This window comes from Pteropus alecto, unplaced genomic scaffold (assembly GCF_000325575.1).
Source record: "Pteropus alecto unplaced genomic scaffold, ASM32557v1 scaffold22, whole genome shotgun sequence".
In the NCBI taxonomy this organism is placed as follows: Eukaryota; Metazoa; Chordata; class Mammalia; order Chiroptera; family Pteropodidae; genus Pteropus; species Pteropus alecto.
Genome location: NW_006434839.1, coordinates 10,162,883 through 10,177,954, shown reverse-complemented (window position 1 = coordinate 10,177,954; position 15,072 = coordinate 10,162,883). Strand labels below are relative to the sequence as shown.

Here is a 15,072-nt window from a genome sequence, read left to right as displayed (position 1 = left end):
ACAGGTGAATGTCTGGGCAGGGACTAGGCAACTTGGGGTTAGGTGGCCACCAGGCCCTTACCTCCGTCTCTGGGTGGCTCCACAGGTGTGGAAGTTGGGAAGCCCACTCACTTCACGGTGCTGACCAAGGGAGCCGGCAAGGCCAAGCTGGACGTGCACTTTGCCGGGGCTGCCAAGGGGGAGGCTGTACGGGACTTTGAAATCATTGACAACCACGACTACTCCTACACCGTCAAGTACACGGCCGTTCAACAGGTGCGCCCTGCCTCTTTCCATGCCCCCAGCCCTCCTGGCGGACAGGGTTCTGGGTCCCCTTCCTTCAGTTTCGTAGGGTCTGCTCTGGATCTTGGCCCCTTTCCTGCCTCCCATTCTCTCTTGATGTGAATCTCTGAGCCTCAAGTCCGCATCGGCCAGGGGTATGTTGCCAGGCTATATCTAAGCCACCCAGGTCTGACCTCCTGTTGTACCCCATAGGGCAACATGGCAGTGACAGTGACCTATGGCGGGGACCCCGTCCCCAAAAGCCCCTTTGTGGTGAATGTGGCGCCTCCACTGGACCTCAGCAAAGTCAAAGTTCAAGGCCTCAACAACAGTAAGTGGGGCAAGAGCTGCTCTGGGAGTGGGGGGCGTTTGGGGTGGGCTAGAGTCCCTGCTAATGGTGTCCCTTGCCCTCTATGCAGAGGTGGCTGTGGGGCAAGAACAGGCATTCTCTGTGAACACACGAGGGGCTGGCGGTCAAGGCCAGCTGGACGTGCGGATGACCTCACCCTCCCGACGACCCATCCCCTGCAAGCTGGAGCCCGGGGGTGGAGCTGAAGCCCAGGCTGTGCGCTACATGCCCCCTGAGGAGGGGCCCTACAAGGTGGACATCACCTACGATGGTCACCCCGTGCCTGGCAGCCCCTTCACTGTGGAGGGGGTCCTGCCCCCTGACCCCTCCAAGGTGAGGAGACAGGGGCTGGTGGGAGCTAGGAGGGGGTTTGTAGGGAAGGTGGATGAGTCACAGGGGCAGAGATCAGAGGGCCTTATGTCCCAGAGTGGGCACAGCCAAGGACCCAGGGCCAAGGCAATCCCCACCCCAGGACCTGCCTTTGAGACAGCTTAGTTATTAACAGCCTAGCCCTGGATCGGACCTGGACTTGAGTTCCAGATCCACTAATTGGAACAAATGATCTAATCTCTGCGTCTCTGTTTCCTCATCTGGAACTGTTATGAGGACTCAGTCTGTAGTAGCTGCTACGGTTGAAGGTGCTTATCGGGGTGGGGAGCCATGAAGGCCAGGCCCAGGAGAGGCCAGGTATAGGGAACCCATATATCTGTTTCTCTCTCTAGGTTTGTGCTTATGGTCCTGGTCTCAAGGGCGGGCTAGTAGGCACCCCAGCACCGTTCTCCATCGACACCAAGGGGGCTGGCACAGGTGGCCTGGGGCTGACTGTGGAGGGCCCCTGTGAAGCCAAGATCGAGTGCCAGGACAATGGTGATGGCTCGTGTGCTGTCAGCTACCTGCCCACAGAGCCGGGCGAGTATACCATCAACATCCTGTTCGCCGAAGCCCACATCCCTGGCTCTCCCTTCAAGGCCACCATCAAGCCTGTGTTCGACCCAAGCAAGGTGCGGGCCAGTGGGCCAGGTCTGGAGCGTGGCAAGGCTGGTGAGGCAGCCACCTTCACTGTGGACTGCTCAGAGGCGGGTGAGGCTGAGCTGACCATTGAGATCCTGTCAGATGCTGGCGTCAAGGCCGAGGTGCTGATCCACAACAATGCAGATGGCACCTACCACATCACCTACAGCCCCGCCTTCCCCGGCACCTACACTATCACCATCAAGTATGGCGGGCACCCCGTACCCAAGTTCCCCACCCGTGTCCATGTGCAGCCCGCTGTCGACACCAGTGGAATCAAGGTCTCTGGGCCTGGCGTGGAGCCTCATGGTGAGTGAGACAGAAGGATCCAGGAGCCTGTCAGATTGTCAGTCAGGGAGCCAGAGGAGTCAGCGGGATGGAGGAAAGGAGGGCCAAGGGCCTAGAGTGCCAGCATGGGATGAAGGGAGGGCTTTGGGGCAGCCTTGGATTCCTTAGTTTGCAGACACCCCAGAGAAGGAGCTAAGGGCAAGGGCAGGGCTTGGAGCTTTGCCCCTGCTCTCGTGGCAAAATTGTGTCCACTCATTTTTGGGGGGAGGTACTCAACTTTCATCAGCTTAAGGGGATCCTGATCTGGAAAAGCTAAGAACCCTGCTCTAGAGGGTACAGAGGGACACTTTGGGATCGAGATGACAAGAGTCAGGAGATGGTTCAGCTTGGTTCAGTAAATGTGTTACTATCTGCTGGGGCCAAACCCTAGGCTAGGCATGAGGGTGGAGGTGCAGAGGGACCTAAGACCCAGATCTTCCCTCTCGGGGTCCACAGCCTGGTGGGGTGACTGATGTGAACGGAACGTCACCACGTGGTGAAGGGAGCGAAAGCAGGGGCTGTGGGCGGCAGAGCCTGCGACCCATGGGGGCACGGGGTGGCCAGGCTCTAGGAAGGAGCAGCCTCCGGGCTGGGGAGAGAGTTGGGAATTAGCTACTATGTGAAGGCTGACCCCAGCCACACTGAGCTCTCCTCTCCTGGAACCCAGGTGTCCTGCGTGAGGTGACCACTGAGTTCACTGTGGACGCAAGATCCCTAACAGCCACAGGTGGGAACCACGTGACAGCTCGAGTGCTCAACCCATCGGGTGCTAAAACGGACACCTATGTGACGGACAACGGGGATGGCACCTACAGAGTGCAGTATACAGCCTATGAAGAGGGTGAGGGGCCAGCCTGAGCCGGGATGGTGGGATCTGATCCCAGCATTCTTGGGGTGACTGGGTGGTGGGGCACTGCACACCCTGACCTGCTCTGCATGGATGCTTCTAGGTGTGCACTTGGTGGAGGTGCTGTATGATGAGGTAGCTGTGCCCAAGAGCCCCTTCCGAGTGGGCGTGACCGAGGGCTGTGACCCAACTCGAGTCCGGGCCTTTGGCCCAGGTCTGGAGGGTGGTCTGGTCAACAAAGCCAACCGCTTCACTGTGGAGACCAGGTATTCTCTCCCCTTCCTAACTTTGACCTTGACACTGTGTCCACCTGATCCTAGCCCTCGCCCGACTCCTTTGTTCTCTGTGGGTGCCTCAGCATCTCCATTCCCTATCAAGGGTGACCTAGGAGCAAATCTCCTCATATCCCAGATCAGCCAGGCCCCCAGTGGCCTGCTCTCCTCCCTCGCACCTCACCCTGCTCCTCCATCCCTACCCACTGGTCCTAGCAGAGCTGATGGAGGTGTCATCTTGCAGGGGAGCCGGCACCGGAGGCCTAGGCCTAGCCATTGAGGGCCCCTCGGAAGCCAAGATGTCCTGTAAGGACAACAAGGATGGTAGCTGCACGGTGGAGTACATCCCCTTCACTCCTGGAGACTATGATGTCAACATCACCTTTGGGGGTCGGCCCATCCCAGGTGTGCAGGGAGGGTGGGTAGGGCTCCAGGTGGGCAGTGGGATGCCTGCTCAGTGGGTGGGAAACTGGAAGGAAGTAGATGTGCAGATTCATCCCTAGAACAGGACGACCAAGAGCCACGCCAGTGGGGAGGACACAGAGTGGACAGGCATGGGCGCTAAGGCCATCTCCAGAGGAAAGGCAGTGGGTGCTGTTGATGGGACCACCCCTCCAGCCATTCACAGAGGCCCAAGGCTGGCATCCTGGCCCTTTGCCCTCATGGGTTCGGTCACTCAGCCACAGTCCAGGACATTCTCACTGGCTCAGTGAGGACAGTCTTGTGCCCTCTCGTTCTCTCTCTGCAAAGCCGAGAACCCCCGCTCTTCTGTAGGCTGAGCTGCTCAACATTTTTCTCCCCCTTATCTAATTTTACTGTCAAAAATGTGTTTTCTTTGAAAAATATTCCATTTTTAACTTTTTATTAACTTAGGAAGGCCTTCTTTCAGGCCTGTGGCCCAAACGAGTGAGGTTTGCCCAGCTTCAGTCTGCAGTCCAGTTTATTTATCCTCGTTTATATTTTCTTAGCAAGTTTCTTAGCATTTGCACATTTCGATCTGGCCTCCTGGAGGCATTTCAAAGGCTCCCTCCTGGTTCCTAAGTGTCAGAGACCCTCCTGGCAGGTGCATAGAAGCTCATGTCCTTTTCTTCCCAGGGAGCCCGTTCCGAGTGCCGGTGAAGGATGTAGTAGACCCTGGGAAGGTAAAGTGCTCTGGACCAGGGCTGGGGGCCGGTGTCAGGGCCCGGGTACCCCAGACCTTCACGGTGGACTGCAGCCAAGCTGGCAGAGCCCCCCTGCAGGTGGCCGTGCTGGGCCCCACAGGTATGAAAAGTCTGGGGCAGTGTGGAGGGAGGTGGGATGGGGTGCCAGAGTCTCTGCTGACCCTGCTCACATTGCCCAGGTGTGGCCGAGCCTGTGGAGGTGCGTGACAATGGAGATGGCACCCACACTGTCCACTACACCCCAGCCACCGATGGGCCCTACACGGTGGCTGTCAAGTATGCTGACCAGGAGGTGCCACGCAGGTGAGGATGAGCTTCGGGCTCCCATGCCCTGCCGAGCTCTGGACCTCTCCTGCTAGGCCATGCCTGCAGGCCACTGCTGGGCCCTGGGACTGCCCGTCCCACTCATCTCAGCCCATCCCTGCTCCTTCTCTGGGCTCCCTACCTGTCTCTGTCCTGGAGGCAGCACAGCCCCCAGGGACGTTCCTCAGGCTTTCTCACCATGTAGCCACAAAATTAATACCTAGGGAAAAGGCAGGAGGCAGGAGAGGGTAGCCTCTACACCCTCCTCTTTAAATAAACCACAGCATCTTCCTTGGGATGAAGAAGTGTTCGGGCTCTGTCAAGGGTGTCCCCAGGTGACCCTCCCCAAGACTCGGGATGTAATCTGGCTCCTGGGAACTGGTCCGTCCTCCCTGCTCTATGGAGTTATCCTTCCTGCTCATGTCTGTGGGGAGAGACTCCCCACAAATGAGATGGGGTGTCCCAACCCAACCCCCAACCAACTGCCTATCTCTTCTGCCCCTCCAGCCCCTTCAAGATCAAGGTGCTTCCAGCCCATGATGCAAGCAAGGTGCGGGCCAGTGGCCCTGGCCTCAATGCCTCCGGCATCCCTGCCAGCCTGCCTGTGGAGTTCACCATTGATGCCCGGGACGCTGGGGAGGGCTTGCTCACTGTCCAGATCCTGGTGAGTCCACGCTCAGCCTACCTCCCAGGTCAGGCTCTGGGGACAGGCAGGCCTTGACCTCTGCTTCTCCCCCAGGACCCTGAGGGTAAGCCGAAGAAGGCCAATATCCGGGACAACGGAGATGGCACGTATACTGTGTCCTACCTGCCGGATATGAGTGGCCGGTACACCATCACCATCAAATACGGCGGCGACGAGATCCCCTACTCACCCTTCCGCATCCATGCCCTGCCCACTGGGGATGCCAGCAAGTGCCTCGTCACAGGTGGGCACCTACCCACTTCCTCTGCCTGCTCACTGTCCAGCACCCCTCACAGCTCTTCCAGGTTCCTGGCCCAGTGTCCAGGGACCCAAGAGCCTGCCCTTCCCACCCCCTGGCCCCCAGCTCACTCCTCCTGAGTGCTACACTGCCTCATACTGTTCTTTCTTTCCAGTGTCCATTGGAGGCCACGGCCTAGGTGAGTGGCCGATCTCTTCTCTTCCTGCTGTGGGCTGAGGTGGTGGGGGCAGTTGGGTACGGAGCAGGGCTGGGCACACTCCTCGCAGATCCCTGACAAGGCTCTCCTGTGTGGCAGGTGCCTGCCTGGGCCCCCGCATCCAGATTGGGGAGGAGACGGTGATCACGGTAGATGCCAAAGCAGCAGGCAAGGGGAAGGTGACGTGCACGGTGTCCACGCCGGATGGGGCAGAGCTCGACGTGGACGTGGTTGAGAACCACGACGGTACCTTCGACATCTACTACACAGCCCCCGAGCCGGGCAAGTACGTCATCACCATCCGCTTTGGAGGCGAGCACATCCCCAACAGCCCCTTCCATGTGCTGGTAAGTGCCACGGCTGAAGCAGGACTACATGGTGTCTAGGGAGGCGGGTCAGGCCCTCTTAGCAACAGCAAGGAATCCCAGAGCCCTTCCCCACGTCTGAAGGATTCTGGGCCCAGATGCTCCACAGCCAAGCCTTTGCCTTCCCGACCTGGGAGGTGAGCCTGGGCCCCTCTGGCAGTGGTCAGCTCTCTCTGGAGGAACTCGCCATGTTTCCTCCTGACTCTTGGCCCCCTGTCCCCCTACATCTTCCCAAGGTGGTCCTGCGGGACAATGAAGCCCTGCAGAGGGTAAAGCACCCAAGATATCCATCCTGCCCCATGGGCAGCCCAGGATGTCAGGACCCAGAGTCATTCTCTGAGTCAGTTCCCAGTCTCTCGCACTGGCGTGCCGGCCTGCCACATCCTGAGCTCTCGGTACCTTGCCTCCCAGGCGTGCGACCCCATGTCCCGTGTGGAGGAGCCCTCCGACGTGCTGCCGCTGCACCGGCCTGGCGCCTACCCCACACGCTGGGTACTGCCACCTCCCACGGGGCGAGCCCCTGCCCTCCTCCTCCTCTTCGGCCTTCGTTTCTTTATTCTATTCCTCGGCAGCCAGGGCTGGGCATGATTTGGGGCCATCTTGGGGAGTGGTGCGGGGAGGTCAGGTTGGGCAGAGGGCTCCCCGGGCTGGGCATGACACCTCTTCTCTTGCAGCTGACACACCTCTTTGCCACTCTGGTTTCACCATTAACCATCTCGTTCTTGCCTCACTTTCTCCGACTTCAGTCGTGGCTCAGGCCCCGCACCCCCAGCCTTCCCAGCCAACAGCTGTTCTCTCTTACCTGCCATAGGCCACAGAGGAGCCAGTGGTGCCCGTGGAGCCAATGGAGTCCATGCTGAGGCCCTTCAACCTGGTTATCCCCTTCACCGTGCAGAAAGGGGAGCTCACAGGTACTGAGGCATGAGGGCTCAGAGGGAGGACGCCTTTGTCCAGGCCCGGCCCCTTGTCTTAGAGATGAAAACTGGGGCCAGGAGAGGGAAAGTGAGCAACCCAAGGTCATGCAGAAAGAAAGTTGGGCAGAGCTGGAACTCAGATTCAAGCCGTCTGTCTCCCAGTTCAGGGTTTATCCGCTGTTCCATGCTGGTGCCTAACCTCTGGGGAGGAAGCACAACCACACAGGAGTTGGGTGGGGATAGCATAGAGGTTGTGGAAGGAAGCCCTGGGGTCCCCCACATAACTGGGTCTGCTTGGCAGGGGAGGTGCGGATGCCCTCTGGGAAGACCGCCCGGCCCAACATCACCGACAACAAGGACGGCACCATCACCGTGAGATACGCGCCCACCGAGAAAGGCCTGCACCACATGGGGATTAAGTATGATGGCAACCACATCCCTGGTGAGTGGGGGGCCGGGCCAGGCTGGGCTGGGCTGAGCTGGGCTGATTTGAGAGCAGCCCAGGCAACTTCATTCTTGCCTGCCTTTTTTCAACAAACATCTGTTGAGTGCCCACTGTGTGCAGACATGCTGCAAAGCCCTGGGGAATCTGACAGCCTGGTGGGAGGCAGACTTGCCCCAGTCAGGCCCCTATAACAGAGATGTAGGGCTCAGCAGGGAGGCCACTGGATGGTGCTGGTAGCAGAAGTAGGCTCAGGCAGTCTCTGTCCTCACTGCTGACCCAGCCCCCTTCTCTGTGTACCCCCAGGAAGCCCCCTGCAGTTCTATGTGGATGCCATCAACAGCCGCCATGTCAGTGCCTATGGGCCAGGCCTGAGCCATGGCATGGTCAACAAGCCAGCCACCTTCACCATTGTCACCAAGGATGCTGGGGAAGGTGAGGGAAGCTGCAGGCCGGGGGCTGGTGTGGGGGGCCAGCCAGGTGTGGGGGGCCAGCCCGGTGCAGGGGTGAGGGAAGGACCTTTGATCTCAGGCCCACCTCCACCTACAGGGGGTCTGTCCCTGGCTGTGGAGGGCCCATCCAAAGCGGAGATCACCTGCAAGGACAACAAGGATGGCACCTGCACAGTGTCCTACCTTCCCACGGCACCTGGAGACTACAGCATCATTGTGCGCTTTGACGACAAACACATCCCAGGGAGCCCCTTCACAGCCAAGATCACAGGTGGGGGCACGTGAGCACATACAGCCTATGACACACACCCCAGTGCATAACGGACATGCAAGCCCAGAATGTTCAGGTCACCGGGGCCTTAGAGTAGGGCTCCTTGAGGTGGAAGAAGTCACTTTTGGACAAATGTAAAGGACACTCTATTCTCTACAGGTGAGGGACAGCCATCCACCCCCTGCTTTGAAGCCCATCATCTCATTTAGTCCTTGAGGTAGCTCTTGTGAGGTGAGAGTATCGATAATCCATTCTGATGGGTGAGGAAACCAGTAGGCGCAGAGAGGCTAAGCAGCTTGATCAGAGCCGCGGGTAAAGGATGCGTTGTCTGGCCCAGTGTAGAGTTTTGTTTCCATAAAACCATGCGTCTCAGGATTAAAGTACACAAATTAGGGATTTAATACATTCAAGGCCAAGGCATCCCCAGGGCAGTTGGGGTGCTGGGCCCGTCCGTAGTCTTTGACAGCTAACCTGGGAAGGAAGACTGCACTCTCTCCGGCCTTGAGCCTCCCCGTGCCTGTGAGCGGTTCCCAGTCTCTGTTGAGTCAGTGGGACCTGCTAGGAGGTGTCCCATGAGGGCAGGACCTGCCTGGAGTCACGATTGCCTGACACCCCAACTCCCCCACTAGGTGATGACTCCATGAGGACATCACAGCTAAATGTGGGCACCTCCACGGATGTGTCCCTGAAGATCACTGAGAGTGACCTGAGCCAGCTGACTGCCAGCATCCGAGCCCCCTCGGGCAACGAGGAGCCCTGCCTGCTGAAGCGCCTGCCCAACCGGCACATTGGTGGGTGTGGGGCCACGGGGCAGGGCCTGGGGAGGAGGAAGGCCCAACGGGCTGGGATGCTCCGCCAGGCCCAGGGCTCCATGCCTGACCCCCCCCACCTCTCCACAGGCATCTCCTTCACCCCCAAGGAGGTTGGGGAGCACGTGGTAAGCGTGCGTAAGAGTGGCAAGCACGTCACCAACAGCCCTTTCAAGATCCTGGTGGGGCCGTCTGAGATTGGAGATGCTAGCAAGGTGCGGGTCTGGGGCAAGGGCCTCTCCGAGGGACACACCTTCCAGGTGGCAGAGTTCATCGTGGACACTCGTAACGCAGGTGCTTCTCCCCAGAGACCCCTCTTTTCAACCGGTGCCTCTAATGAGGACTTGTCCTTCTTTCCTGCCCGGAACCCCCTTCGTTACACCCTCCTCCCTGAACTTCCGGCCCTGTCTCTGTTGGGATTCACATTCTGGAGCCATTTAGGAGAAAGCGAATGTCTCTTAAATGTCAGCTCTCTGACATTTAAGAGAAGGCTCAGCTGTCCTGAGTTTGTCTCTCCCACGCTTACTGGGAGCCAAGAGGCCTACCTTAAGGAATTTTCCAGACCGCCTATACCTTGCCCTCTGGGTCAGTGCCTGACTCACCCCTCCTTCCCACTGAGCGTCTTTCCTTAGTGGTTTACTGCATACCTTGGGTGCCCATTCCAGATGGAGCCTATGGTTTGGGGAGGGGAAAGCAGAGGGGCAGTGGACAGCAGGGACTCAGGGAGACATGTCTTTTGTTTTTCACCAGGTTATGGGGGCCTGGGGCTAAGTATTGAAGGCCCTAGCAAGGTGGACATCAACTGTGAGGACATGGAGGACGGGACGTGCAAAGTCACCTACTGTCCCACCGAACCTGGCACCTACATCATCAACATCAAGTTTGCCGACAAGCACGTGCCAGGTAAGGGTCTGGGCTGCAGCTGGGTCGAAGGCGGGTGGTCTGAGCCACCTGACTCACCTTTCCTCTCCCTACAGGAAGCCCCTTCACTGTGAAGGTTACTGGTGAGGGCCGAATGAAGGAGAGCATCACCCGGCGCAGGCAGGCGCCCTCCATCGCCACCATCGGCAGCACTTGTGACCTCAACCTCAAGATCCCAGGTATGAGCCGGGGAGAGCCTGGGCAGGGCAGGGCAGGACGGTCTCGTGGGCCCAGAGCCTGCCCTAAGAGGTTTCTGTCTTGATAGCTTATCTCTCCCTCCCCTCTCCCTGGCTGTGTCCCCAGGGAACTGGTTCCAGATGGTGTCTGCCCAGGAGCGCCTGACACGCACCTTCACACGCAGCAGCCACACGTACACGCGCACAGAGCGCACGGAGATCAGCAAGACGCGGGGCGGGGAGACCAAGCGTGAGGTGCGGGTGGAGGAGTCCACCCAGGTTGGCGGAGACCCTTTCCCCACCGTCTTTGGGGACTTCCTGGGCCGAGAGAGGCTGGGCTCCTTTGGCAGCATCACCCGGCAGCAGGAGGGTGAGCAGGGCTGGGCCTGGGTCCTCAGTGGGAGGCTGGGCCTTCTGTCCCTTGGGACAGGATGAGGAGGGTCTGGTCAGCCAGCCAGGGCCGGTCTGTGCAGTGGAGGAGTGGGTTTAACTGGGGCCATGGGCAGGTCCAAGGCCAAGAGCAGCCCTAGGGTTGCCCTGACAATTCCCACCACCTGCAGGTGAGGCCAGCTCTCAGGACATGACCGCACAGGTGACCAGCCCATCAGGCAAGACAGAAGCTGCAGAGATCGTCGAGGGGGAGGACAGCGCATACAGCGTGCGCTTTGTGCCCCAGGAGATGGGGCCCCATACAGTAACTGTCAAGTACCGTGGCCAGCATGTGCCCGGCAGCCCCTTTCAGTTCACTGTGGGGCCGCTGGGTGAAGGCGGAGCCCATAAAGTGCGGGCAGGAGGCACTGGGCTGGAGCGAGGTGTGGCTGGTGTGCCAGGTGAGGGGCAGGTGGCCAGGAGGGGGATGGAGGCAGGGCAGCCAGCAGGATGAGTGACAGTGCTAAAGAGACACCCCTGCCCCGCTTCCGTTTCCAGCCGAGTTCAGCATCTGGACCCGAGAAGCAGGTGCCGGGGGACTGTCTATTGCCGTGGAGGGTCCCAGCAAGGCAGAGATTGCATTTGAGGACCGCAAAGATGGCTCCTGCGGGGTCTCCTATGTTGTCCAGGAACCAGGTGGGTGTCCACGATGGGGATGGGGGCTGGGCCTGTCTGACCTACCAGACTGGGTTTCTACTTACCGACCAGGCAGGAGGTGGCTGCAGCTACAGAACTGCTTCTTCTCTTGCAACTCTGCTCCCTACCTATCTCCCTCCACCCCACATTCCTAGGATTGTGTGTGTGTTTCCAGAGCTGAACTGGAAACCCAGGGAGCCTATCCTGAGATGAGGCTGGGGTGGGGTGGTTCCTCCCCTGCCACCCCAGATTCTGGGGCCTGGGCTGATTGGCCTTCTCTCCTCAGGTGACTATGAAGTCTCCATCAAGTTCAATGATGAGCACATCCCAGACAGCCCTTTTGTGGTGCCTGTAGCCTCCCTGTCGGATGACGCTCGCCGCCTTACTGTCACCAGCCTCCAGGTGTGTGTCTGGGGTTGGGGCCCCTCTACCGCCTTGAAAGATGGGCAGCAGTTGAGGATGGCAGTCCCATGTGGCCAAGGGCTTTAGCAGTGACCTTGGACTGGCCAGACAGACGTTCCCCTCTCTCCCAGTGTCTGTGCAATGGGGGCTCCATGCCCTTCTCCAGCTGCACCTCGGGGTAGCCTTATCAGCCTCAGAGGCCCTTATTCCTCTCCTTACCCCACTAGAACTGGGCTCCATGTTCTACCCCCAGGCTCATCTTCACGTCCCTGGAGTCTTCCCATCGGCCCACCTCCTCTAGAGAGGGCCCCCAGGCTAGTCCAGGCCACACTCCAGTGTTTCCTCATCTGTGTCCAAACAGCACTATCTTAGCACTGGCTTCTCGGCCATCAGGCCCACCTTACAGTGTCTGGGTCTTACCCCTCAGCCAGAGCAGAGCACATCATCCTCCACTGTGCCCAGCACAGCCAGGTGGCCCCCCTCCTAGCAGGTGGGTGCTGAGGCCACAGACCCAGCCCCTGTCTCCCACCACAGCCTTGTTGAGAGCCTGCCTAAGCTGGGCCAGCAGCAGGAGCCAGGCTGAGGATGGGAGGTGGGAGCCTCCTAGGCTTGGGTACAGTGAGGGCAAGGTTGGGCTGCAGAGAGGAGCTCTCCAGACCCTCCCAGAAGTCTGAGCATCCTCTGTGGTCTCCACAGGAGACGGGGCTCAAGGTGAACCAGCCAGCGTCCTTTGCAGTGCAGCTGAATGGTGCGCGGGGTGTGATCGATGCCAGGGTACACACGCCCTCGGGGGCAGTGGAGGAGTGCTATGTCTCTGAGTTGGACAGTGGTGAGCTGGCCCTGCCCCTGCCACCCCTGTCAGTCTAAGACTTCTTGGGAAGGGGAGGGGAAGATAAAGCCTCACCTACCAATCCTTTGCCCCACAGACAAGCACACCATCCGTTTCATCCCCCATGAGAATGGCGTCCACTCCATTGATGTCAAGTTCAATGGTGCCCACATCCCTGGCAGTCCCTTCAAGATCCGTGTTGGGGAGCAGAGCCAGGCTGGGGATCCAGGCTTAGTGTCAGCCTATGGTCCTGGGCTCGAGGGAGGCACTACAGGTGAGTGCCTAGGGCTGGGAAGGAGGGGTGGATATTGGGGTGCTCAGCCTCTAGTCCCAAACTGCCCTGCACCAGAGGCAGGAGCAGTGCTAATGAGCCCTGAGTCCTCAAAGAGGCCTGCCCCTGGGGAGCCTGGGGCATGGCCCATCCATTTCTGGGCCCCAAGCCCTTCCTACCTACAACCTTTCTACCTCTGGCCCCCAGGTGTATCATCGGAGTTCATCGTCAACACCCTGAATGCAGGCTCAGGGGCTTTGTCTGTCACCATTGATGGCCCCTCCAAGGTGCAGCTAGACTGTCGGGAGTGTCCTGAGGGCCACGTGGTCACTTACACTCCCATGGCCCCTGGCAACTACCTCATTGCCATCAAGTATGGTGGTCCCCAACACATCGTGGGCAGCCCCTTCAAGGCCAAAGTCACAGGTGAGTGCCCTGGGTAGGGGGAGGTCCCTCTAGCCCAACCTGCAGCCCAGCGCACCATGGATGGCTCCAGTAGCCATTCACATCTGGATCATGGACTGCCCCAAACATCACAGTCAAGTTATCAGGAAGTGCACTTAGCTTTACATAGCACACCACCCCCCATATTCCACAGGTGGATTCACACAGAATCATTTTTCAAATCTTTCCTCTTTATTGTTGTCAATCACTTGTTTATTCTTTTCGCTATGGCAGCTCCCCAAGCTTTAGCTTAACTTTCTGCCTTCTTGGCTTCCCACGTTTCTGGCTTCCAAAAAGACAGAGCTCAGTACATATTTAGCAAGCTTTCCTCTTGGAAGCTTTGGGAAGGATTAGTTGGATACATATTCCTTTTTAAAGCAAGACTCTTACCGTGTGACTTGAGTTCCCAGACGAAGCCCAGAAGAGTGAGAGACGGAGCCGCCAGAGCCCCAGACCTCAGGGTACACCTGCCACAGGGCCCATAACCCAGGCTCTCTCAGAGTGGGGCATTGCTCCTGGGGTGCCACAGCTGAGGGAGGAAGCGTAGCCCTCGACTCCGTGTGCCAAGGACCCACTGCCTACAGAGGGGCAGGACTCTGACCTGGCTCACGGCTACCTGACTCTGCCCCTCAGGTCCCCGGCTGTCTGGAGGCCACAGCCTTCACGAAACATCCACAGTTCTGGTGGAGACAGTGACCAAGTCGTCCTCTAGCCGGGGCTCCAGCTACAGCTCTATCCCCAAGTTCTCCTCAGATGCCAGCAAGGTGGTGACACGCGGCCCCGGGCTGTCCCAGGCCTTTGTGGGCCAGAAGAACTCCTTCACCGTGGACTGCAGCAAAGCAGGCATGCTGAGGGGGAGATGGGCGGTCTCCTGGGGTGGGCGAGGAGGCAGGAATGGCGGGGCGGGGCCTGTGTGGGCGAGGACCCCTGGTGTGAGCCCACCCTCGCTGCCTCTCTCTCCAGGCACCAACATGATGATGGTGGGTGTGCATGGGCCTAAGACCCCATGTGAGGAGGTATACGTGAAGCACATGGGCAACCGGGTATACAACGTCACCTACACCGTCAAGGAGAAAGGCGACTACATCCTCATTGTCAAGTGGGGTGATGAAAGTGTCCCCGGAAGCCCCTTCAAAGTCAACGTGCCCTGAATCCCAGAAGTGCCTCCCCCAGCCTCAGCCCCGACCTCTGGCCAAACACACACTCACCGACATACACGAATGGGCCACACCCAGATGCACACACGCACAATCAGACACTACAAACACCTGCCTTGGGGTTTAAAATAAATGGCACTGCCTCTCCAGCCTGTCACGCCCCCAGGCTTTGTCTGTCTCAGGGCAGTGTCCCTCCCCTCAAATGTGACATGAGGGCAGACTGGGGATTCAGAGGGTCAGGGAAGCCCTGAATTTTCTGGTTGGGGCTGAGGCCAGTGGGGGAACACACGTTTGGGGGTGTCTGCGTGTGTGAGAGGGCACCCTCAAACTGTACTGCTGGCCAGGCCTCCTTATGCTGAGGACTGCATCTGGCCCCCTGGTGGCCACAACCCAGTGTTAAGAACTTGGAAAAGAAGCACAGTCGGAGGAGAACAAGGACCCAGAACCAGCAGCAGCGCTGGCATGTGGCCTGGCCCAGGGCGATTTATGTCCCAGCCAGGCTTCCTGGGGGCTGGATTTCTCTCTTTCTTTTTTTTATGGTTGCACAGCTATGCCCCATGGGGGGCCTTTTTTACACACTGCGAGGCCCAGCTTTCTGGGGGGACTTTTGCACATGGCATGCGGCTCAGCTGGGAGCCGCTTAGGTGGAAAACTCCAAATAAAGTGCGGCCTGTCGCAGAGGCTTGGCTGTTCCTTGTGTGCATGTTCTCAATGGTTGGCCACCTTCTGGCCCCCCGCCGCCCCCCACACTAAATCAGGCCCCAGGGAGGAAGAGGCCAGCTAGCTGTCCCCTGGAGGACTGACCCAGAGTGAAGGGAAGGGCCTGGGGCAGAAGGCTCTACCTCTGGGCCATCTATTTGGTGAGGTCTGGGATGTTGGCA

At 59.0% G+C, this 15,072-nt stretch overlaps 1 protein-coding gene across 2 annotated transcripts in view; it reads left to right on the top strand.

The window, feature by feature from the left end:
• The window catches only part of FLNC (filamin C), a 28,437-nt gene extending 13,565 nt beyond the window's left edge, over positions 1 to 14,872 (top strand). The window contains exons 18-48 of one of the 2 annotated variants that reach the window (XM_006910533.3): positions 81 to 255; positions 475 to 592; positions 681 to 943; positions 1,333 to 1,930; positions 2,616 to 2,789; positions 2,899 to 3,061; positions 3,312 to 3,472; positions 4,163 to 4,330; positions 4,410 to 4,533; positions 5,041 to 5,197; positions 5,273 to 5,462; positions 5,632 to 5,655; positions 5,773 to 6,020; positions 6,450 to 6,530; positions 6,850 to 6,949; positions 7,254 to 7,394; positions 7,701 to 7,829; positions 7,944 to 8,117; positions 8,747 to 8,908; positions 9,017 to 9,220; positions 9,677 to 9,829; positions 9,904 to 10,026; positions 10,151 to 10,393; positions 10,584 to 10,853; positions 10,951 to 11,088; positions 11,375 to 11,490; positions 12,187 to 12,319; positions 12,417 to 12,593; positions 12,798 to 13,016; positions 13,668 to 13,877; positions 13,998 to 14,872. In XM_006910533.3, the coding sequence (XP_006910595.1) occupies positions 81 to 255; positions 475 to 592; positions 681 to 943; positions 1,333 to 1,930; positions 2,616 to 2,789; positions 2,899 to 3,061; positions 3,312 to 3,472; positions 4,163 to 4,330; positions 4,410 to 4,533; positions 5,041 to 5,197; positions 5,273 to 5,462; positions 5,632 to 5,655; positions 5,773 to 6,020; positions 6,450 to 6,530; positions 6,850 to 6,949; positions 7,254 to 7,394; positions 7,701 to 7,829; positions 7,944 to 8,117; positions 8,747 to 8,908; positions 9,017 to 9,220; positions 9,677 to 9,829; positions 9,904 to 10,026; positions 10,151 to 10,393; positions 10,584 to 10,853; positions 10,951 to 11,088; positions 11,375 to 11,490; positions 12,187 to 12,319; positions 12,417 to 12,593; positions 12,798 to 13,016; positions 13,668 to 13,877; positions 13,998 to 14,185 (5,524 nt within the window). In that variant the 3' untranslated portion in view covers positions 14,186 to 14,872. The remainder of the gene's footprint in view (positions 1 to 80; positions 256 to 474; positions 593 to 680; positions 944 to 1,332; positions 1,931 to 2,615; positions 2,790 to 2,898; positions 3,062 to 3,311; positions 3,473 to 4,162; positions 4,331 to 4,409; positions 4,534 to 5,040; positions 5,198 to 5,272; positions 5,463 to 5,631; positions 5,656 to 5,772; positions 6,021 to 6,449; positions 6,531 to 6,849; positions 6,950 to 7,253; positions 7,395 to 7,700; positions 7,830 to 7,943; positions 8,118 to 8,746; positions 8,909 to 9,016; positions 9,221 to 9,676; positions 9,830 to 9,903; positions 10,027 to 10,150; positions 10,394 to 10,583; positions 10,854 to 10,950; positions 11,089 to 11,374; positions 11,491 to 12,186; positions 12,320 to 12,416; positions 12,594 to 12,797; positions 13,017 to 13,667; positions 13,878 to 13,997) is intronic. The other variant, XM_006910534.3, reaches the window with a different exon arrangement.
• Positions 14,873 to 15,072: the final 200 nt, after the last annotated feature.